The sequence below is a fragment of the Rhinopithecus roxellana genome, chromosome 11 (genome assembly GCF_007565055.1).
Source record: "Rhinopithecus roxellana isolate Shanxi Qingling chromosome 11, ASM756505v1, whole genome shotgun sequence".
Classification (NCBI taxonomy): Eukaryota; Metazoa; Chordata; class Mammalia; order Primates; family Cercopithecidae; genus Rhinopithecus; species Rhinopithecus roxellana.
Genome location: NC_044559.1, coordinates 50,054,882 through 50,079,143, shown reverse-complemented (window position 1 = coordinate 50,079,143; position 24,262 = coordinate 50,054,882). Strand labels below are relative to the sequence as shown.

Below are 24,262 nucleotides of genomic sequence, written 5' to 3'. Positions count from 1 at the left end.
GGGTGACACAGTTTGGATGTTTGTCCCCTCTAAATCTCACGTTGAACTGTGACCACCAGTGCTGGAGGTGGGCATAGTGGGACAAGTTTGGGTCATGGGGGTGGATCTCTCGTTAATGTCTCCATGTCGTCCTCCAGGTACTGAGTGAGTTCTGGCTCTTTGAGTTCACGCAAGAGCTGATTGTTTAAAGAGCCTGGCACCTCCTCCTCCCTCTCTTGCCATGTGAGACCCCACTGCCCCTTGGCCTTCTGCCATGATTGAAAGCTTCCTGAGGCCTCACCGGAAGCAGATGCTGACACCATGCTTCATGGACAGCCTGTAGAACTGTGAGACAAATAAACTTCTTTGCTTTGTAAATACCCAGCCTCAGTTATTCCTTTATAGCAGGACAAAATAGACTAATCCAATGGGGAAGCCTTTCCAGGTAAAGACGATAACCAATTATTGTTACTATAATATCTAAAGAAACCATAAATTTCAAAGGTAAAAACTAACCTTATTCTAGTGCCCAGGGAAGTGCTGGGAATGTTTAAATAAGAGGGCAGCAGAGAATGGAAGGAGCGCCTCTGAAATGCCTACTCCATGCCAGGCTCCCTACTACAGGCTTTACGTGTTATCTTGTACATCTCAGTAAGATGAGCAGACACGGTGCTTTTTAAAAGACGTCATGGGAGTTTGAAAGGGGGAAGACTGGGTAAATGGAAGAATAGAAATAATGGCATTGCAACAGTTGAATTGAACTGCTCCTTGGCCTGGCTCCACCACACACACAGATCCCCCTTGGCATGGCCAAGATGAGTGTGTTCACTGGCAAATCAGCAGCCACTCTTGGAAGCTCTGACTTCTCTCGAAGGCAGGCGACAGGAGCAGTCTATGTTATTCCTATTTTATAGATGAGGGAACTGAGGCTCAGAAACAAACATTCGTCAGTTGAGTACAGGAGCCATTACCAAGTCAAACCTCTCTGGAAACTTCCTGAACTCTATGTGATCCAGGAAGGGGAAAGGCTACGTGCTCAGTTGGAGAAAGACTAGAGACAGTCACACCAGCTACCATTAGTTGAGAGCTTACCAGACACAGTGCTCACCACCCCACAGTCACAGACAGCACCTCACTTAAAACTCCAAAGTGGCCGGGTGCGGTGGCTCATGCCTATAGTCCCAGCACGTTGGGAGGCCGAGGTGGGTGGATTAAGAGGTCAAGAGTTTGAGACCAGTCTGGCCAACATGGTGAAACCCCATCTCTACTAAGAATTTAGCCAGGTGTGGTGGCGAGTGCCTGTAATACCAGCTACTCAGGAGGCTGAGGCAGGAGAATTGCTTGAATCCGGGAGGAAGAGGTTGCAGTGAGCCGAGATCACACCACTGCACTCCAGCCTGGGTGACAGAGCAAGACTCCGTCTCGGGGGGAAAAAAAAAGTACAAAAAACAAAAAACTCAAAAGTATTCCACTGAGGTAGACACTATTAGCATCCCAATTCTTAATTTTATTTCTCTAGTTTTTAGACAAGGTTTCCCTACGTTCTCCAGGCTAGAATGCAGTGGCCATTCACAGGTTACACCATAGCACACTGTAGCCTCAAACTCCTGGTCTCAAGCAACCCTTCTGCCTCAGCCTCCCGAGTAGCTGGGACTACAGGTATGTGCCACTGTGCCAGGTCTTCTTATTCCAATTTTATGCACCAAAAAGAGGAAGGGGACTTAGAGGTTTAAGCAGCTTTGTCCAGGTGCTGGAAACTGGCAGGGTGGGACTGAACTCAAATCACCTTCCACCTGAGAGATACTTCCCTTGAAGGCGGTGTGCAAGATGACAGTAAGTGGTGCATAAACAGGTTTTTATTTATTTATTTAAGGCAGGGTCTTGTTGTGTCGCCCCAGCTGGAGTGCAGTGGCATGATCATAACTCACTGCAGCCTTGACCTCCTGGGCTCAAGTGATCCTCCCACTACAGGCTTCTGAGTAGCTGGGACTACAGGTGCATGCCACCATGCCAGGCATATATATATATATATATATATATATATATATATATATATATTTTTTTTTTTGTAGAAACCTGGCTCTCCCTATGTTGCCCATGCCTGGCCTAGAACTCCAGAGTTCAAGTGATCTCCCCACCTATGCCTCTCAAACTGCTGGGGTTATAGGTATGCGTCACCATGCCTGGCCATGAGAAACAATTTTTATTTTATTTTTAGAGATGGGGTTTTGCTTTGTTGCCTATGCTGGTCTTGAACTCCTGGGCATGAGCCACAGCACCCAGCCAGGCATTCTTTATATAATCTGGATATTAACTCCTTATCAGATATGTGATTTGGAAATATTTTCTCCATTTCCTGGGTTGCCTTTTCACTGGATTAATAGTGTCCTTTGATGTACAAAATTTAAAATTTTGATATAGTTCCAAATTATCTATTTTTTTTCTTTTATTGACTGTACTTTTGGTGTCATACGCAGGAAATCAATATCATGAAGCTTTCCCATATTTTCTTTTCTTTTTTTTTTTTTGAGACGGAGTCTCGCTCTGTCGCCCAGGCTGGAGTGGAGTGGTGCAGTCTCAGCTCACTGCAACCTCTGCCTCCCAGGTTCAAGTGATTCTCCTGCCTCAGCCTTCCAAGTAGCTAGGACTACAGGTGCATGCCACCACACCTGGCTAACTTTTTGTATTTTTAGTAGAGACAGGGTTTCACCATGGTGGCCAGGCTGGTCTTGATCTCCTGATCTTGTGATCCACCCGCCTCAGCCTCCCAGAGTGCTGGGATTACAGGCGTGAGCCACCGTACCCAGCCAATTTTTTTCTTTCTTTTTTTTTTTTTGAGACAGAGTTTTGTTTTGTCACCTAAGCTGGAGTGCAGTGGCATGATCTTGACTCACTGCAACCTACACCTCTGGAGTTTAAGCAATTCTCATGCGTCAGCCTCCCAAAAAGCTGGGATTACAGACATGCGCCACTATGCCTGGCTAATTTTTGTATTTTTAATAGAGACAGGGTTTTGCCATGTTGGCCAGCTGGTCTCAAACTCCTGGCCTCAGGCAATCTGCCCGTCTTGGTCTTCCAAAGTGCTGGGATTACAGACATGAGTCACCGTGCCTGGGCTCCCATATTTTCTTCTAATAATTAATCTATTTAACATACTAAAGTAGTGAGCATTCAAACCATCATTTTATAGATGTTACATATTATTCTTAAAATTTTTCAAACTTAAGATATTGAGAATTTAAATAAATGTACTATGTAAATAATAGGAGAATTTTAGCATACACCTTGCAGTTAGTACCCGTGACTGATGGTTGGAAAATAGTGTGCTAAGCTAAACTGCATCTTTCTGAATATACCTATTGCTGTATCTCATTCCTAGGCTAAGTAGTGCCCCCCATTACCAAATGGTCGCCTCACGCATCCATTTAAGAAAGACAGCAGGCCAAAACTGGAGTCACTAATGCTAAGGATCCATGCCACCACACTGAAACCTGGGTTGCTTACTTATAAGATCTTCTGAGAAATCAGGAGAGAGATGAAAGCCAAATTACATAAAGCCAAGATTTCGTTTGCACCTCTATAAGGGAAGTCATCCTGAAATGACTGAAATGACTGTTCTGCTATTTGTTCACTCTTCCTGCTTTCCTCCACTTTTTTCTGCCTGTCAAACTCACCCACTCGGTCCTCACTGGAGCACTTTTCTGTCTTGTAGACGGCCTGGTGCATGCAATGCTAATAAAAGCCAATCAGATCTTCGAAACTAAATTTGTTGAAATTTTGTTCTTATACACATCTGAAAAGCAGCCATAAGTATAAAGGCCAGTGATACCAAAAAAGGGTAACAAAGCAAGTCATCTAATCTAAAGTGCAAGACAAACGTTTTTAGAGGCCTACGACGTACCTTATTTTCAATTCTGAAATGCAGAAAATCCTCCAAATTAGTTTTTCCCCACGCTTGGAGTGAACTCATTTGAACGGATATGAGATCCGTTTCATATATACAATAAAGGTTATTTACAACCTTTATTTATTGTATTTATTTTATTTGGGACAGGGTCTCACTCTATTGCCCAGGCTGGAACCACTGCAGCCTCAACCTTCCAGGCCTAAGCAATCTATCTTTCCCATCTCAGCCTTCTGAGTAGCTGGGAGTACAGGTGGGAATCATAGTGCCCAGCTAATTTATTTTTATTTTTATTTTGTAGTGACGGGGTCTCACTATGTTGCCGAGGTTGGTCTCAAACTCCTGGGTTCAAGCAATCCTCCCGCTTTGGCCTTCCAAAGTATTGGGATTACAAGCTTAAGCTACTGTGCCTGGCCCTTTTAACAACCTTTATATATCCCACTTAGGGTGAATATTTGTGAAGACTCACATTTCTGCTATAGAAACATTGTTTGACTATCGGGGTATACAATATATCTCACATTTTTTAAACATTCAAAAAATTCTGAATTTCACAAACACATCTGGCCTGAAAGGTTTTTGATAAGGGGCTGTGAACCAGTGGTGGCACAATTAGTCCTAGGAGTACTGACTAGTAGGAGAAATATAACATTGTTGAGTACTTAGTTTGTGTCCAGCATTGCTCTAAGCATATTCTAGGTGAATGCCTCATGTAATCCTCACAGTCTCTATGCTTTATTATTGTATCCTCTGAGTGAGATTAACTATTTAATTTGCTGAGGATCATGCAGCAAATAGCCCGAAGAGCGATTCATGCGTTTCACTATAATGGTTAAGAACAGGACTTTGTGCAAAGGATACCTTCAACTGCAGAATGATGGACTCAAATCACAGACACACGACAAAGTGACCCGTCGTCAGTTGTGGGTTGGTTCAGAGGCTCAGGCTGTTCTGGCTCTAGGGGCTTTCCTAGGGTTCCCCCCAGCTGCCCTCACGGTGACAAAAAGGCTGCCGCAGCTCCAGGAAACTTACACTGGGCAAGGACAACAGGAAGAAAACAGCCCCCACCCACCCACCTCCCTTTTTATCTAGAAGAAAAATCTTTCCCAAAACTCTGCCTCAACAGACCTCGCTTACTTCTCCCTGGCCCGTACAGGGTCATGTGCCCATTGCCAGCCAATCGCTGGCAACGGATTGGCCCCGTTTTAAATCATCCAAAAAAGGCGCCGGTCTAGGCTGTTTGGAGCAATCAAGGGAGCTCCGTGCTAAGGCAGGAGGGGCCTGGACAAGCGGCTGCAGGAGTCCGGAACTCGGTGCCCTACGATGAGGGCTCAGTGGTGCTCAGCACCGCGCCGGGCCAGAGACTGAAACGCCGCCGGCTGTTGAGGGTTGGTTGGCTGCATCCCTGGCAGGGGCTAGAGGGAGCGAACATCACGGCGGCAACCACCTGCGCAGCACACGCCCCCGACAGTGGCTGTGCTTTTTCCCTTCAGCACAGCCAAAAGGCCCTGGCAGCTTAGCACCTGCGACCTCCTAGTGCCCTCCAGCCTAGGGGAGAAGTGCTTCCGGGGCCTCCCAACCAGCAGCCACCAGACACCAGTCGTATGCCGCGCGGGACTGGCCTGAATGCTCTGCACCTTCCCACCGCGGCGCCAGTCCCTCCCACCCGGAAGCGAGGCAGCCCTGCGGACCACAACTCCCAGAAACACCCGCTGTCTCGCTCAAGCTAATTGGCCCGCTGCGCCATCTATTAGCCAACCAGCCACGGGGAGACCGCGCCCCGCGAGGCCTAACAACCAATCATAAGACAGAGGAGGCGGGCGCTCTTCCAGCCGATCCACGGGCTGTTGTCAAAAGTTTGGCGGGATCCTTAAAGAATGCTTTCTTTGGAGCCCCACGGCTGCTCCTGTGAAGAGAAGCGACAAGCCGACCTCTCTGCGAAGTAATGACTTGGGGCGGACGGACAACGCCCACATCATCCCAATATTCCCAGAAGACTCCGGTCTCTACTGCTCCTGCCTGCGGTCCTCGCCTTGGTGCTCTCGCGCTTCCCGTGGCGCCCCGCCCCTCAGTCTCCCCATTGGCTCCCCAGGGCCGTGTGCGGAAGGGGGCGTGGAGCGCGGGCCTCGGCCAGGCCTGAGAGGCCCGAAGGGTTTGACGCTGTGGCTGCATGGACAGCCTAGCGCTCTGCCGCTGGCGGCGGCGGAGGGCGGAGGATCTCCAGGTTCAGGGGGATGTGGTGAGCCCCCGGGGCCTGGGCGTTAGGGACGGGAGGGCAGATGGCCCCTAGGCGGGTTCCCACCCCACCTCGTGTTTGCGGGCGCGGCCCTGCCTGTGAGGCGGCCTGACCCAAGCCACTCGCAGGCGCGCGCACCTCCCTGGGAGGGCGTGGCCCGTTACGGGCGTGGCCTGTTACGGGCGGGGTTGTGACACCGCCCTCCCGATTTCGCGCCTGCGCGGACTCGCGGAACCTGGGCACCTTGAGCGCACGCTCACTGGGGCTCCAGACCCAGGCTCCCTAAAACATGGGCCGGGACTCATAGCAGGACCTCGGGTGCTTGGTATCCGTGTCAGGTTTTCCCCTGCCGTCTACGCTTGACTGTTCATGAGTCTCGTTCACTGAGCGCTTGCCACGTGCCAAGCCCAGGGCTGGGTGTTGGGGGACGGGTACGTGGGGAGCGAACACGCGCAGAAAATTACCCGCATTGAGCGTGTTAGTGCTTCTTGGGCTGAGTCCATTAACTGATGGGAAGAGGGTAAGATGAGATGGTAATGGGGAGGCTTGCACAAGATCCCAGGGTGAGTGGGTACGTCAGGTATGTGTGAGACTTGAAGGATGACCAGGGGTATGTAGGATGGGAGCTGACAAAAAACAGTGTTGGAGGAAGAAGCTTAGCGTCTTAGGGGAGCTGAAAGAAGTACTGCAGGATTGGAGCGGGAAGACAGAGCTGCTTGGCGTTACTGTATTTTATCTTCCACCTCTGCTTGCAAATTGGCCAGTTCTTACTCAGCCTCATTTATTTCAAAGTTCCTTGCTAAGGGCAGCAGTGAGCAGCCAACATACCGCATATTTGCTTTTTTTTTTTTTTTTTTTCCTTCTAGAGCTACACAGGCTTGGTAAGTGCAGGATCTGTCTTCCCAGTTAATGCAGGCAGCATTTTTAAAGATGTATTTACTGCGTAGCGGGAATGACTAGCTTTCTACCACCTCTTTCCTCACCTGCCACTGCCTGGCTGTGAAGCCAGTGCCACTTAGGTTTCTGTCACAGCCGCACCCCTCCTCCAGGTACAAATTGTTACATTACTAGGGTGCAGGTTACCCCAGTAATGTACTAATAATATGGTATAGTAATAGTATAGTACAGTAATATAGCAGGTTAGGGTGCTTTTGTAACCAAGAGCCTTCAAAGCATGCTGGCCCTAACAAGATGGAAGTTTGATTCTCCTGCACAGAACAGCATGAAGGTGAGCAGTCCAGTAAGGTGGAACCCAGGGTCACTAAATATAGACGTAGGGCTGGTGGCACCCAAATCAGGGGATATGCAGGGGCCTAGATTCCTTCCCATCACACCATCCCCTGGGTGTTACCCTCCTCTGCATAGCCAAGAGTGGATCACCACTACCGTGCTACCAGACGGCAGGAAAACAAACAGGAAAGTGACATGATTATGCTGGCGTGTTTCGACCTTACTCCACGGCCCTGGAAAATGAAAGGTGCGGTCAGTGTGCAGGCAGGGAGGCAAGGCTTGTGGCTACAGTAGTATGTCAGAGGAGAAGTGGCAGAGGCTTGCACAAGAGAGGGCAGTGGGGTGGTGATACTAGACAGACGTGACTGTGTAGAGGGAGAGCAGACAGTCTCACTGATGGAGTGGCTATGGCAGGGTAATGTGAAGGGCAGAGTCCAGGGTAATGCCAGGGTTGACTTGAGCCCTGGGAGGGCAGTGCTGCTGTTCCTTGAGAGAAGAGTAGTGTGGAGCTGTGAGAGGCAACGAAGAGCTCCTGTTAGGCCGTGCTGTGTTTTCTGCGACTTTGAAACATTTAGTAGAGACATGGCAAATACTGCTAGTGATAGAATGGTTATCATGTAGATTATCTGAATTTTTTAATCAACTAAAATTTATTTAATTAAGCATAAAGTTACTTTCACATTTGTCTACACCTACAGTAAATACAATTCTTGGCTTAAAGACACAGCCTTTAGAATTTAAAGCCTCCCCACCTGCAAGATTACATATGTAAAACTCCCACTATTGTTTCTATAATAGTGGATTAATCAAATTAAAATGGTTATACTATCTAGAATAAAATACAGTGGAAATAATTTACTCATAAGATTCATATTTAAATCATCCTTATTTACAAAATACTATCCTAAGAATTATAATTACATTAAGTTTCAATTTGAGCAAAAATGTAATCACTTAAGTAACAGCAGTTACTTAAACTGAAAATGAGATCAGTCAGAATTACTTTTGCAGAGAGCAAAAATATTGTCAGGTGTATTGCTGCGGTTTTGGATGTTCAGTAGCAGGCTCATTTGAAGGCGATATCAGCCCAGAAGGGAACTCATTTATACCTTCAGAATGTGGGGGTGCGGGGAAAAATCCAGGTCTTGAGGGGAAGGTAAGGAGGAAAACCTCTTGGTGGATAGACATTTCTCATTGCAAATGGAACATGTGGCGGACCTGGGAAATCCCTTCGTGGAAAATAATCTTGAGAAGCTCCAAACCTGCTTCCTGGAGGAGGTCGGGGCAAAGGAGGTCCTCTTCTCATGAACGGGCCCCTTGTATCCACTGGAAACAATGGACCTCTGATTGGAGCAAGAGGTGGAGGAACAAAGCCAGGGCCAGTTGCTTCATTTTCAGCGGGGAGAGATGAATCAGGCCTATTTAAATTCCCAGGATCATCTTTGGTATCTTTTCTACTGGATTCCATTTCTGAAGGCGTTGACCCATCCATTTTATCCAAAGAAGGCATACTAAAACTTCTGAGTTCTGCTGGCCCAGATGGTCTACCAGAGTTAGAATAAAATCTGTCTTGCCTTTGGGGAGGAAGAGCTGAATCAGGATATGATCGTCCTGGTGGAGGAAACATCCTACGGTCCTGTTCCCACGGAGATGGCAGGGACACAGTGTCAGAAGGAGCCGTGTGAGGATGGGTTAACTTCTCACAGCTTGATTCTCCTCTTTCATTGGTAATCTGATGGTCCAGAGGATTCCCTGGGCCTCCTGAGCTTCTTCCTTCTTCCCCTGGAGGCAAAGGTGAGAGTCTGCGTGGACCCTCCAACACAGCTGGAGGAGAGAGAAAAGCTCTCTTTTCAGATAAAGGCTGACCCAATGATGAGGGACCATATGGGGAATGCTCTCTGCCAAATGCTGTATTTGGACCATCAAGTACATAAGGATCTTTTTCTAAAAGTTCAGATTTAAACTCTGTTTTAGTTAATTTTTGTCTGTTAGCATTTTCTTTCCTTAAATCATTGAGGTTTCTTTCAGCAATCCAAGCTGCCAACCAATTATGATGTGCTTTTTTCTCATGGGAAATAATCTGCTGTTGATAATAATGAATAGTTCTTTCCAATTCTTCTTCAAGATCTTTGGCTCGCTGTCCATAGGTCTCCAGCTCTTTAGTGGCATGGCTGATCTTTTTGTCTACCTTAGAAAGTTTCTCTTCTTTCTCTAACCGGTTATTTTCCTCTACTGTTAATTTCCTGTAGAGTTTCATTTCATTTTCTTGATATAATTCAGTCATTACTTTAAGTTTCTGTTGAAGCTTCTGATTCTCACTTTCAAAATGTGTGTTTTCTGACTGCAAAGATGCTTGTTCAGTCTGAAGATTTTTAATATGCTCTGTAAGCTCTTCCTTTGTTTTATCAATTTCAGATAACTGGATATAAATTTGGTTTCGTTCTCCTTTTAAGGTTTTTAAAGAAGCATTTAACTTAGCGGCATGAATCAGCGTCTTCAAAGCTCCTTTTGGAGGATCATCTGAGTAAGCACCTTCTTCCGATTCACTGTTCACTTCTAAGTTACCATCATCCGTTCTGTCTTCTCCAAGCCTAGCAGTCCAATCTTTCATCTTTAGCAAGCGTTCAGTCAGAGTCTTGATGTGATTTGCTGTATCATTTAGAACTTGTTCTGCATGTACTTTGAAGTCTTCAAATGTTATTTTCTGTTTATTAAGTTCACTCACTTGTTCTTTCCATACTTCCACTTCTTGCAAAAACTGTTTCTGGCTTTCCTGAAGTTGAGAGTTTTCATTCAAAGCGTCTTTTATTGCTATCTTCAGTCGTTCTTCAGTCATTTGAAATATCTTGAAGATTATTTTGGCTTCAGCTACTTGTGATTTGAGGGATTTTGACTCATCTTCTAGAGACTGTATCCGTTTTGAAATATCTGCCATCAATTCATTTTTTTGAGAATGTTTAGATTTCTCTTCTGTTAACTCTTTTTCTAGACAGAGTATTTCATGCTCAAGTTCAGAATTGGACCTGTTCAGATTTTCGCAGGTTGCCTCCAAACTCTGTTCTTCCATTGCCGCATTCTCAAAGCTGGTATCCTCTAAAGATGCTGCTGCTTCACAGTCTTCATACTGTTTTTGAACAAGGCTAAATTTTTCAAGTAGTTTACATTTTTCTTCAATTAGTCCAGAAAGCATCATAGCAAGCTTTTTCTCTCTTCCCACATACAGCCGACTCCTAATCGATCTAAAACTTCTCCGCAAAAAAAGGAGAACAGCAAAAAATCCAACAACAGCGGCACATATCACCAATTCCCATGGAAAACCATAAGGATTAGAATCTATAGGCAGTGCTGCCACAACCCTGTGTAGCTCCCCCAGGACCAGCCCCAAGTACAGCTGAGGGGTAGCCCCTGGCTCCTCCATAGCGCCAAGGCTGCTCTGGCGGTCGGTCGCCGCAGTAACCCAGCGACAACAAGCAGCGGAGAACTCGCAGCCTTCTGTCGGGAACCGAATCCGCAGCCGGCAACTGGAGCGGACCATTGCGGACCCGGCTGCGGGGGGAGCTGAGGGATGCGGGCACTCACAGGCCTAGGCTGCCTACCCTGGCCCCTTTGTTCCACTGCATTCTGAGGTAGCACATGTCCCAGCCGGACCTGCGCAAGCCTGTGAAACCACCCCTCGGTTTGGTTTCGGCCAGGCAGCCTTGGAGGGGGAGGTTTTGTTTTGTTTTGTTTTGTTTTTTTGAGACGGAGTCTCACTCTGTTACCCAGGCCTGAGTGCAGTGGCACAGTCTTGGCTCACTGCAACCTCCGCCTCCCCGGTTCAAGCGATTCTTCTGCCTCAGCCTACCTAGTAGCTAGAATTACAGGTGCCCGCCACCATGCTCAGCTAACTTTTGTATTTTTAGTAGAGATGAGGTTTCGCCATGTTGGCCAAGCTGGTCTCGAACTCCTGACCTCAGGTGATCAGCCTGCCTCTGCCTCCCAAAGTGCTGGGATTACAGGTGTAAGCGACCATGTCCAGCTTGGATTATCTGAATTAATAGCACAACACTGCCAAGTTATTCCCTTGATACAAATGAGACACAGAGGGGGTAATTAACTGGCCTAAGGATACACAGCTAGTAAATGGTGGAACAAGGTCTTAAATCCAAGCCGTTTGGCAGCAGGGCCTGCCCTCTTAATCACAGGGCTACACAGCTTCCCATGTAGCACTTGTGGAACTAAAATAGCAGGCCGGGCGCAGTGGCCCATGCCTGTAATCCCAGCACTTTGGGAGGCCAAAGCAGGCTAATCACCTGAGGTCAGGAGTTCCAGACCAGCCTGGCCAACATGGTGAAATCCTGTCTCTACTAAAAATACAAACATTAGCTGGGCTTGGTGGCATGCCTCTGTGATCCCAGCTACTCAGGAGGCTGAGACAGAAGAATTGCTTGAACCCAGGAGGCAGAGGTTGCAGTGAGCGGAGATCACACCACTGCATTCCAGCCTGGACGAGAGAGTAAGACTCCATCTCAAATAAAAAAGTAAAAATAAAATATACCCACAAAGCTTCCCAATGAAGTCCTAAATTGGCCATCATAAAATGATGAAAAGTGTGATGCTGTGGGCTGTCAGGGAAGGGGAGCCAGAGGTCATTATTGATCAGAGCGAACAGGGAAGGTTTAATGGAAGACACCCTGAATGATATATCAGGTTGGAATTGCTGAAATTGAGTGCCAGGCTTCAGGTTGCAATACTTCTTGACTGTTACCTAAGAATAATGAGTTGGGTATCTTATTGGCATGGTGTATATTGCCTCTTAATTTGATAAAGTTTTGTTTATATTGTATTGTGTCCTAGTCTTTGATTTAATAATCCAGATTGAGTTCAATAAAGTATCCAAGTTCTTCTACCAAGTTTTCTGTCCTCTCTCTGCCTCTCTGTGTCTTTCTCTCTCACAGGCGTCTCCAGAATTTGGTTACTGAGGAACGGTAACTAGTTTCTTCTGTTCACAGCCTAGAGGCTCTATACTCTGCACATAACCACCAGCAACGTTTTGGAAAACACAGCAGCCAGGACCCATCTTGGTAGTGACTTTGCAGGTGATTCTCGGGCAGAGCCAGGGTGAAGCACCTCTCCTGTAATGTGAGTGTCTGATTGCTGTGAGTTTCCTTGCAGTCCAGTTAGCTAGCGTGGTCACATGTGTCATAGTTCAATGCTAGTAGTGTTTATCATTTCCATTGGGCAGACATGTTTAGAGCACCTGCTGTGTCTCAAGCCCTGTCCTAGGCACTGGAGATGAGATGAAGAAAAGATGAGCGTTGCTTACGTTTATCCTGCAGCTCATGACGAGGCTTACTCTGCAGCTCCATGGCTCGACTTTTTACACAGTAAGTCCCCCTGCTTACCACACGCTGGCCATACTCACGTGTTTCAGACTGAAAGCTGTCTGCCTAGAATACCTAAAGATTCAGGTCCACTCAGTCTTTCACGTCTGCTGAGACTCTCCTCCCTAAAGAACTCACTGAGACCAGGTTTCTTGGGTAGAGCAACATGTTAGATGCCTGGACTGGAAAATCAAGTTGATATTTTTCTTTTCTGGTGTCATATGAGTTGATTCAAGATCCTTGTTTCTAGCTTTTTTTTTTTTTTTTTTCTTTTTGAGACAGAATCTTGCTCTGTTGCCCAGGTTGTAGCGCAGTGGAGCAATGATGGCTCACTGCAGCCTCCATCTCCTGGGTTCAAGTGATCTTCCTGCCTCAGCCTCCTGAGTAGCTGGGACTACAGGCATGCATCACCACGTCCAGCTAATTTTTAAAAACTTTTGTAGAGATGGGATCTTGCCATGTTGCCCAGGCTGGTCTCAAACTCCTGGGCTCAAGTGAGCCACCTGCCTTGGCCTCCCAGAGTTCTGGGATTACAGGCATGAGCCATGGCGCCTGGCCTCATGTACAAGTATTGATTGATTGATTGATTGATTGATTGATTGATTGACTGAGACAGAGTTTTGGTCATCCAGGCTGGAGTACAGCAGTGCCATCTGGGTTCACTGCAACCTCCGCCTCCTGGGTTCAAGTGATTCTCCTGCCTCAGCCTCCCAAGTAGCTGGGACTACAGGTGTGTGCCAGCTAATTTTTATATTTTTAGTAGAGATAAAACTAAATACCCAAAGGAAATTGCAGAGATTATTAGCTTGAATAAAAAATATCAAGACTTGGCTGGGCGCTGTGGCTCAATGCCTGGAATCCCACCACTTTTGGAGGCCGAGGCAGGCAGATCACCAGAGGTCAGGAGTTTGAGACCAGTCTGACCAACATGGAAAAACCCTGTCTCTACTAAAAATACAAAATTAGCTGGGTGTAGTGGCACATGCCTGTAATCTCAGCTACTTGGGAGACTGAAGCAGGAGAATCGCTTGAACCCGGGAGGCAGAGCTTGCGGTGAGCCAAGATCGTGCCATTGCACTCCAGCCTGGGTGGGCAACAAGAGCAAAACTCTATCTCAAAAAAAAAAAAAGAAAAATCAAGACTCAATTATAGTCTACCTATAAGAAACTCACTTTAAATATAAAGATACAATAGATCAAGAAATAAAAGGATGCAAAAAAATATATATTGCTAACACTGACCAAAAGAAAGGTGGAGTTGCTATATTAATAAAAGACAAAGTCAATTTCAGAATAAAGAATATTACCATGGATATAAAAGATGATTTCATAGTGATTAAAAAAGTGAATTCATCAAGAGAACATAAAATTCATCAATGTTAATGCATCTAATAACAGAGCTTCAAAGTACGTGAAGCAAAAGCTGATAGAACTGCAAGGAAAAATAGACAAATCCACAATTAGATTACTAAGTTTCAATATCTTCTCACAAAAATCGATAGATACATGAAGAAAACCATTAAGGATATAGAAAATTTAAACTACTGGCCAGTGCAGTGGCTCACACTTTTTTTTTTTTTTTGAGACAGAGTCTCGCTCTGTCCTCCAGGCTGGAGTGCAGTGGCGCGATCTCCGCTCACTGCAAGCTCCGCCGCCTCCCGGGTTCACGACATTCTCCTGCCTCAGCCTCCGTAGAAGCTGGGACTACAGGCGCCCACCACCACACCCGGCTAATTTTTTTATATTTTTAGTAGAGACGGGGTTTCACCGTGTTCGCCAGGATGATCCCGATCTCCTGACCTCGTGATCCGCCAGTCTCGGCCTCCCAAAGTGCTGGGATTACAGGCGTGAGCCACCACGCCCAGCCGGCTCACGCTTTTAATCCCAGCTTTTTGGGAGGCCGAGGTGGGCAGATCACTTGAGGTCAGGAGTTTGATACCAACCTGGCCAACATGATGAAACCCCATCTCTGCTAAAAATACAAAAAATTAGCTGGGTGTGGTGGCAGGCACCTGTAATCCCAGCTACTCAAGAGGCTGAGGTGGGAGAACCACTAGAGGCAGAGGTTGCTCTAGCTCACTAGAGGCAGTGAGCCGAGATGGCACCACTGCACTTCAGCTTGGATGGCATAGTGAAACTGTCTCAAAGATAAAATAAGATAAAATAAAATACTGTCAAACAACCTGCCTTACTTGACATTTATAGAACTCTTCATTCAGAAACAACAGAATACAAATTTCCCAAGACTAATTATATTTTGAGCCATAAGGGTAGCTTCAGTAAACATAAGCTGGGACTATAGGCACATGTCACCCCATCCCGGCTAATTTTTGTGTATTCTTGTAGAGACATTTTCACTGTGTCACCCAGGCTGGTCTCAAACTCCTGGGCTCCAGCAGTCTGCCTGGCTTCAACCTCCCAAAGTCTTGGGATTACAGGTGTGAGCCACCATGCCTGGCCTCAATTTTGTTTTCTGCCTGAAGGAATTTTTTTTAACATTTCTTATAGGATAGGTTTGCTGGTGATAAATTTTTTAACTTCTATATTCTAAAAAAGTCTGCTTTTTTTTTGAGATGGAGTCTTGCTCTGTCACCAGGCTGGAGTGCAGTGGTGTGATCTCAGCTCACTGCAACCTCTGCCTCCTAGGTTCAAGAGATTCTCCTGCCTCAGCCTCCCATGTAGCTGGGACTACAGGTGCCCACCACCATACCCAGCTAATTTTTATATTTTTACAGAGATGGGATTTCACCATGTTGGCCAGGATGGTCTCAATCTCCTGACCTCATGATCCACCCACCTCGGCCTCCCGAAGTGCTGGGATTACAGGCATGAGCCACTGCGCCCGGCCAAGTAAGTCTTAATTTTATCCTTATTTTGAAAGATATTTCCACTGTGTGTGGAATTCTAAATTGATAGATTTTTTTCTTTCAGTAATATAAAAATGTTGCTCCACTGTCTTGCCACAGTTGCTTCCAGTGAGAGATCTGCAGCCACCCTCTCTCTGCTCCTCAGTGTTGAACGTGTCTGTGGTCTCTGGCTGCCTTTAAGGTTGCCCTTGACCGGTGGCTTTGAGCAGTTGGCACATCACATGCTCTATGTAGTTTTTTTTTCATGATTTTATGCTTGGGTTTTATTGAGATTCTTGGATCTCTGGGTTTATAGTTTTCACCAGATTTGGGACATTTTCAGCCTAGATAAATAGATAAGTAGATTTTTTTTCCCCCAGACAGAGTCTCACTCTATTGCCCAGGCTGGAGTACAGTGGCGCGATCTTGACTCACTGCAACTTCTGCCTCTCGGGTTCGAGCGATTCTTCTCCCAACTAGCTGGGATTACAGGTGCACTCCACCACACCCTGCTAAATTTTTCTATTTTTAGTCAGCATGGGGTTTCACCATGTTGGCCAGGCTGGTCTCGAAATCCTGACCTCACCAGGCGTGGTCAAAAACAAAACAAAAACTGGCAAAGAACTAACACAGATGTTAGATTTAGCAGAGAAGAACATTAAAAGAGTTAATATAACTGTGTATGTTCAAAATATTAAACAAAACATGGAAGATATTTTTTAAAAAATAAAAATCAAATGTTACGAGATCCAAACCAAATGCTATAACGTCTGGGATTAAAAATGCACTGGATGTAATTAGTGGACAGTTAGACATTGCAGAAAAAAAGATTCATGAACTTCAAAGCACAGCAGTAGAAACTATCATAAATCAAACACAGAGAAGAGATTTTTAAAAGTAGACATAGCATCAGGGAACTGTGGGACGACAATCAAGAAGCTTACTAGATGTGTAATGGGAGTTCTAGAAGAAAAGGAGAGAAAAGGGACAGAAAAAATATTGAAAGACATAAGAGGCCGGGCGTGGTGGCTCACGCCTATAACCCCAGCACTTTGGGAGGCTGAGGTGGGTGGATTACAGGCGTGAGCCACTGTGCTTGGCCCTATTTTGTCCATTTTTGATCAGTTCATGCAGAAGAGTAAATCTTGTTGGTCCAGTTTGACCCAAAAAGGAAGTTGGATAATACAGTTTGGGTCAGAGTTTAAAAGAAAATGAAGGCTGGGCACAGTGGCTAACACCTGTAATCCCAGCACTTTGGGAGACTGAGTTGGGTGGATCACGAGGTCAGGAGTTCGAGATCAGCCTGGCCAGCATGGTGAAACCCTGTCTCTACTAAAAATACAAAAATTAGCCGGGTGTAGTGGTGCGTGCCTGTAATCTCAGCTACTCAAGAGCCTGAGGTGGGAGAATCGCTTGAACCCGGGAGACGGAGGTTGCAGTGAGCCAAGATCTCGCCCCTGCACTCCAGCCTGGGTGACAGAGTGAGACTCTGTCTCAAAAAAAAAAAAAAAATTAGAAAAAAATGAGGTCGGGCATAGTGGCTGTAATCCCTGCACTTTGGGAGGCTGAGGCGGACGGATCACTTGAGGTCAGGAGTTCAAGACCAACCTGGGTAACATCGTGAAACCCCGTCTCCACCAAAAAATACAAAAATTAGCTGGGCATTGTGTCACACGACTGTAGTCCCCAGCTACACAGGAGGCTGAGGCAGGAGAATCTCTTGAACCCACGAGGCAGAGGTTGCACTGAGCCAAGATCATGCCTCTGCACTCTAGCCTGGGCGACAGAGTGAGACTCTATCTCAAAAAAAAAATAAATAAAAATAAAAGAAGAAGATTCGGAGTTAAATTTCCTTGTTTTACTCCATCGGTTGCAGACTTCATAGCTCATCTGCTGAGTGAGATCCTTGCTGTGAGAACCTAGTAAATAACCAGCTGATGATGCAACCCCTGACAGGAGTCCTTATTTTGCCTTTCTGTGGTCACTCTTCTCCTTCTAAATAATTATAACCCATTCCTCAAGAAACAAGGTATTTAATTCTCTCACCCATTTTGTATTTTGGCAACAATCTGTTGAGCTATATTATGCTGTTTGTGATACCCAGTTTAATGAGATTCCACCATCCTCCCATCTAGATATAGGAAATTGATCAATGATAATTCATCTTTGGTTACAATCCTAATACATGTGTTCACCCTGCTTAGACTCAATCATTTCTTTCTTTTTTTTTTTTGAGATGGAGTCTCGCTCGTTTGCCCAAGCTAGAGTGAAGTGGCGTGATCTTGGCTCACTGCAACCTCCACCCCCTGGGTTCAAGTGATTCTCCTGCCTCAGCCTCCTTAGGAGCTGGGATTTTACAGGTGTGCACTACTACGCCTGGCTAATTTTTGTATTTTTAGTAGAGATGGGGGTTTCGCCACGTTGGCCAGGCTGGTCTCGAACTCCTGATCTCAGTGATCCTCCCTCCTCGGCATCCCAAAGTGCTAGGATTACAGGCGTGAGCCACTGCGCCCAGCCAATCATTTCTAATTTTTGGCACGTTTCTTTATATATGACACAGAAAAGTCACAATGAGGTTAGGATCAGCAAGGAGGCCATTTTCTGTGGTTAGCCACCTCTTAAGGTGTCTGTTTTGTCCAGCACTGACTCTGGAAGGACTCTGCCTTGGCTTCTGGTTCTTGAATTACTAAATGCCCAGAAATGAGTGGGGCACATAGTAGGTATTCAGGAGAGGCTTTTTGGTTGACTGACATGTGAGAGTGTGTGTGTGTGTTTAACTGAGAATTGGTGAAAGAAGGATTAAGCAAATGCATAAAATTGTTGGGATTTTCAAAACATCATTTGTTTAGGGAAAATTATAATTCATTTGGGGAAAACACCATCAGCATGCCACATGGTCACCCTTCATTATCATCACCTAGCTACTATCTTTTTAGATTTCTCTCTTGCAGTTATCAAGAGCATGTTATTTAGGTTTAGAGTTTTTTTGTTTTTGTTTTTTGAGACAGAGCTTCCCTCTATCATCCAGGCCTGAGTGCAGTGGTACAATCTCAGCTCACTGCAACCCCCACCTCCCAGTTCAAGTGATTCTCCTGTCTCAGCCTCCAGAGTAGCTAGAATTACAGGCACATGCCACTACGCCCAGCTAATTTTTGTATTTTTAGTAGAGACAGGGTTTCCCTATGTTGGTCAGGCTTGTCTGGAACTCCTGGCCTCAAGTGATCCTCCTGCTTCAGCCTCCCAGAGTGTTGGATTTACAGGTGTGAGCCACCGTGCCCGGCCAGGTTTAGAGTTTTTTTAAAAGTGTGTAATTAAGTGGTTTTTAGTAAATTTACAGCTGTGCAACTGTCACCACCCAGTTTTCATTATCTTCACCTCAGAAGAATCTCTGGCCATTGGCAGTCACTCCGTTCACACCCCTAGCTCCAGGCAACCACTGACTGACTTTCTGTCTCTGGATTTGCCTTTTCTCGAACTTTCTTGTAAAGGGAGTCATATGTGATAGGGTCTCCTGCAGCTTGGCTTCTTTCAATTTGCATCATGTTTCCAAGGTTCATCCAGATAAAGCATAGTGTGCTCCTTTTTATGGCTGTGTGATATTCCATTGTGTGAATAGAACACATTGATCCATTCATTTTGGTTATGAATAGTGCAGAAAATTCTGAAAATTCACATAGGTACTGATCATTGTGTGAACATATCTCTTAGATGGATACTTAGGGCTGGAATTGCTGGTTTCTATGATACATTTATTTTTAACTTTCTAAGAAACTGCCAAAATACTTTCCAGAGTGGCTGCACCATTTTACATGCCCACCACCAACATATGAGGGCTCTATTTTGTCCACATCCTCATATACAGTCATTTAGTAGATACAGAGCAGTATCTCACTGCAGTTTTTATTTTTACTTTTTCTGTAGAGGTGCAGTCTTGCTGTGTTGCCCAGGCTGGTCTCAAACCCTGACCTCAAACGAGCTTCCCAAGTCGGCCTCCCAAAACGCTGGGACTATAGGCAGGAGTGCCCATGCCTGGCCATCACTGTGGTATTGATGCTGAGCATCTTTTCATATACTTATTGCCTTCCATATCTCTTTATTGGGGAAATGACTCTTCACATCTTTTGCCCCTTTAAAAAATTGTGTTGTCTTCTCGTCAAGTTGAGTTTTTCATGCATTCTGGGCTGGGTGCGGAGGCTCATGCCTATAATCTCAGCATTTTGGGAGGTTGAGGCAGGATAATCGCTTGAACCCGGGAGGCAGAGGTTACAGTGAGCTGGGATCATACCACTGCACTGCAGCCTGGGTGACAGAGCGAGACTCTGTCTCAAAAAAATAAAAAAAAAATTAAATATGTATGTGTATATATATATATATATATTCTGGATACTTGCATCATATATATGATTTGTAAACATTTTTTCTTCACGAATGTGGCTTGTCTTTTCACTTTCTTTTTTTATATATATATATATTTTAAGTTCTGGGATACATGTGCAAAACATACAGGTTTGTTACATAGGTATACACATGCCATGGTGGTTTACTGCACCCATCAACCCATCATCTGTATTAGGTATTTCTTCTAATGCTATCCGTCCCCCAGCCCCCCGCCCCCTGAAAGGCCCTGGTGTGTGATGTTCCCCTCCCTGTGTCTGTGTGTTCTCATTGCTCATCTCCCACTTATGAGTGAGAACATGTGGTGTTTGGTTTTCTGTCCTTGTGATAGTTTGCTGAGAATGATGGTTTCCAGCTTCATCCATGCCCCTGCAAAGGACATGAACTCATCCTTTTTTAGGGCTGCATAGTATTCCATGGTATATATGTGCCACATTTTCTTTATCCAGCCTATCACTGATGGACATTTGGATTGGTTCCAAGTCTTTGTTATTGTGAATAGTGCTGCAACAAACATATGTGTGCATGTGTATTTTTAGCAGAATGATTTATAATCCTTTGGCTTTGTACCCAGTAATGGGATTGCTGGGTTAAATGGTATTTCTGGTTCTAGATCCTTGGAGAATTGCCACACTGTCTTCCACAATGCTTGAACTAATTTACACTTCCACCAACAGTGTAAAAGCATTCCTATTTCTCCACATCCTCTCCAGCATCTGTTGTTTCCTGACTTTTTAATGATCACTATTCTAACTGGCATGAGATGGTATCTCATTGTGGTTTTGATTTGCATTTCTCTAATGATCGGTGATGATGAGTATTTTTTCATGTTTGTTGTCCTCATAAATGTCTTCTTTTGAGAAGTGTCTGTTCATATCCTTCACCCACTCTCTGATGGGGTTGTTTATTTTTTTCTTGTAAATTTGTTTAAGTTTCTTGTAGATTCTGGATATTAGCCCATTGTCAGATGGATAGATTGCAAAAATTTTCTCCCATTCTGTAGGTTGCCTGTCCACTTTGATGACAGTTTCTTTTGCTGTGCAGAAGCTCCTTAGTTTAATTAGATCCCACTCATCAATTTTGGCTTTTGTTGCCGTTGCTTTTGGTGTTTTAGTCATGAAGTCTTTGTCCATGCATGTGTCCTGAATGGCATTGCCTAGGTTTTGTTCTAGGGTTTTTATGGTTTTAGGTCCTACATTTTAGTCTTTAATCCATCTTGAGTTATTTTTTGTATAAGGTGTAAGGAAGGAGTCCAGTTTCAGTTTTCTGCATATGGCTAGCCAGTTTTCCCAACACCATTTGTTAAATAGAGAGTCCTTTCTGCATTGCTTGTTTTTGTCAGGTTTGTCAAAGATCAGATGGTTAGATGTGTGGCATTATTTCTGAGGCCTCTCTTCTGTTCCATTGGTCTGTATATCTGTTTTGGTTCCAGTACCATGTTGTTTTGGTTACCGTAGCTTTGTAGTATAGCTTAAAGTCAGTAAGTGTGATGCCTCCAGCTTTGTTCTTTTTGCTTAGGATTGTCTTGGTTATACAGGCTCTTTTTTGGTTCCATGTGAAATTTAAAGTAGTTTTTTCCAATTCTTTGAAGAAAGTCAATGGTAGCTTGATGGGGATAGCACTAAATCTATAAATTACTTTGGGTTGTATGGCCATTTTCCTGATATTGATTCTTCCTATCCATGAGCATGAAATGTTTTTCCGTTTGTTTGTGTCCTCTTTTATTTCCTTGAGCAGTGGTTTGTAGTTCTCCCTGAAGAGGTCCTTCACATCCCTTGTAAGTTGTATTCCTAGGTATTTTATTCTCTTTGTAGCAGTTGTGAATGGGAGTTCACTCATGATTTGGCCCTCTGTCTATTATTGGTGTATAGGAATGCTTGTGATTTTTGCACATTGATTTTGTATCCTGAGACTTTGCTGAAGTTGCTTATCAGCTTAAGGAGATTTTTGGCTGAGACAGTGGGGTTTCCAAAATATACAATCATGTCATCTGCAAACAGAGACAACCTGACTTCCTCTCTTCCTATTTGAATACCCTTTATTTCTTTCTCTTTCCTGATTGCCCTGGCCAGAACTTCCAATACTATGTTGAATAGGAGTGGTGAGAGAGGGGATCCTTATCTTGTGCTGGTTTTCAAAGGGAATGCTTCCAGCTTTTGCCCATTCAGTATGATATTGGCTGTGGGTTTGTTATAAATAGCTCTTATTATTTTGAAATACATTCAATCAGTACCTAGTTTATTGAGAATTTTTAGCATGAAGGGCTGTTGAATTTTATTGAAGGCCTTTTCTGCACCTATTGAGACAATCAAGTGGTTTTTGTCATTGGTTCTGTTTATGTGGTGGATTACGTTTATTGATTTTTGTATGTTGAACCAGCCTTGCATCCCAGGGATGAAGCCAACTTGATCTGGTGGATAAGCTTTTTGATGTGCTGCTGGATTTGGTTTGCCAGTATTTTATTAAGGATTTTCACATCGAAGTTCATCAGGGATATTGTCCTGAAATTTTCTTTTTTTGTTGTGTCTCTGCCAGGTTTTGGTATCAGGATAATGCTGGCCTCATAAAATGAGTTAAGGAGGAGTCCCTCTTTTTCTATTGTTTGAAATAGTTTCAGAAGGAATGGAACCAGCTCCTCTTTTTACCTCTGGTAGAATTCAGCTGTGAATCTATCTGGTCCTGGGCTTTTCTTGGTTGATAGGCTATTAATTACTGCCTTAGTTTCAGAACTTGTTATTGGTCTATTTAGGTATTCAACTTCTTCGTGGTTTAGTCTTGGGACGGTGTATGTGTCCAGGAATTTATCCATTCTTCTAGATTTTCTAGTTTATTTGTGTAGAGGTGTTGATAGTATTCTCTGATGGTGGTTTGTATTTCTGTGGGATCAGTGATGATATCCCCTTTATCATTTTTTATTGTTTCTATTTGGTTCTTCTCTCTTTTCTTCTTTATTAGTCTGGCCGGTGGTCTATCTATTTTGTTAATCTTTTCAAAAAACCAGCTCCTGGATTCATTGATTTTTTTGAAGGATTTTTCGTGTCTCTATCTCCTTCAGTTCTACTCTGATGTTGGTTATTTCTTGTCTTCTGCTAGCTTTTGAATGTGTTTGCTCTTGCTTCTCTAGTTCTTTTAATTGTGATGGTAGGGTGTCAATTTTAGATCTTTCCCGCTTTCTCCTGTGGCATTTAGTGGTATAACTTTCCCTCTAAACACTGCTTTAGCTGTGTCTCAGAGATTCTGGTACATTGTGTCTTTATTCTCATTGGTTTCAAAGAACTCATTTCTGCCTTAATTTCCTTATTTACCTAGTAGTCATTCAGGAGCAGGTTGTTCAGTTTCCATGTAGTTGTGTCGTTTTGAGTGAATTTCTTAATCCTGAGTTCTAATTTGAGTGCACTGTGGTCTGAGAGACTGTTTGTGATGATTTCCATTCTTTAGCATTTGCTGAGGAGTATTTTACTTTCAATTATGTGGTCAATTTTAGAATAATTGCAGTGTGATGCTGAGAAGAATGTATATTCTGTTGATTTGGGGTAGGGAGTTCTATAGATGTCTATTCGGTCTGCTTGGTCCAGAACTGAGTTCAACTCCTGTTAGTTTTCTGTCTCGTTGATCTATCTAATATTGACAATGCTGTGTTACAGTCTCCCACTATTATTGTGTGGGAGTCTGCGTCTCCTTGTAGGTCTCTAAGAACTTGCTTTATGAATCTGGGTGCTCCTCTGTTGGGTGCATATATGTTTAGGATAGTTAGCTCTTCCTGTTGCATTATCCCTTACCATTATGTAATGCCCTTCTTTATCTTTTTTTTGATCTTCATTGATTTAAAATTTGTTTTATCAGAGACTAGGATTGCAACCCTGCCTTTTTTGCTTTCCATTTGCTTGGTAAATATTCCTCCATCCCTTTATTTTGAGCCTATGTGTGTCTTTGCAGTTGATATGGGTCTCCTGAATACAGCACACCGATGGGTCTTGACATTTTATCCAATTTGCCAGTCTGTGTCTTTTAATGGGGGTATTTAGCCCATTTACATTTAAGGTTAATATTGTTATATGTGAATTTGATCCTGTCATTATGATGCTAGCTGGTTATTTTGCCCATTAATTGATACAGTTTCTTCATAGTGTCGATGGTCTTTACAATTTGGTATGTTTTTGCAGTGGCTGGTACCAGTTTTTCCTTTCCATATTTAGTGCTTCCTTTAGGACCTTTTGTAAGGTAGGCCTGGTGGTGACAAAATCTCTCAGCATTAGCTTGTCTGTAAAGGATTTTATTTCTCTTTCACTTATGAAGCTTAGTTTGGCTGG

General features: G+C 44.4%; 2 protein-coding genes across 6 annotated transcripts in view; one reads left to right on the top strand and one right to left on the bottom strand.

Moving 5' to 3' along the window:
- Positions 1-5,998: 5,998 nt before the first annotated feature.
- C11H10orf143 (chromosome 11 C10orf143 homolog) overlaps positions 5,999-24,262 on the top strand; it is a 49,157-nt gene continuing 30,893 nt past the window's right edge. For all 5 annotated transcript variants that reach the window (XM_030940995.1, XM_030940993.1, XM_030940992.1 and 2 more), the window contains exon 1: positions 5,999-6,122. In XM_030940995.1, the coding sequence (XP_030796855.1) occupies positions 6,054-6,122 (69 nt within the window). In that variant the 5' untranslated portion in view covers positions 5,999-6,053. The remainder of the gene's footprint in view (positions 6,123-24,262) is intronic.
- LOC104682700 (melanoma inhibitory activity protein 2-like) lies at positions 7,987-10,802 on the bottom strand. Its single transcript, XM_030940990.1, has one exon. It carries the CDS (start codon positions 10,765-10,767, stop codon positions 8,461-8,463), a length of 2,307 nt encoding a protein of 768 aa, XP_030796850.1. The 5' UTR covers positions 10,768-10,802; the 3' UTR covers positions 7,987-8,460.

Excerpts from the sequence above, each read along its gene's own strand:
- LOC104682700 (XM_030940990.1), bottom strand. The coding sequence starts at position 10,767 with ATGGAGGAGCCAGGGGCTACCCCTCAGCTGTACTTGGGGCTGGTCCTG.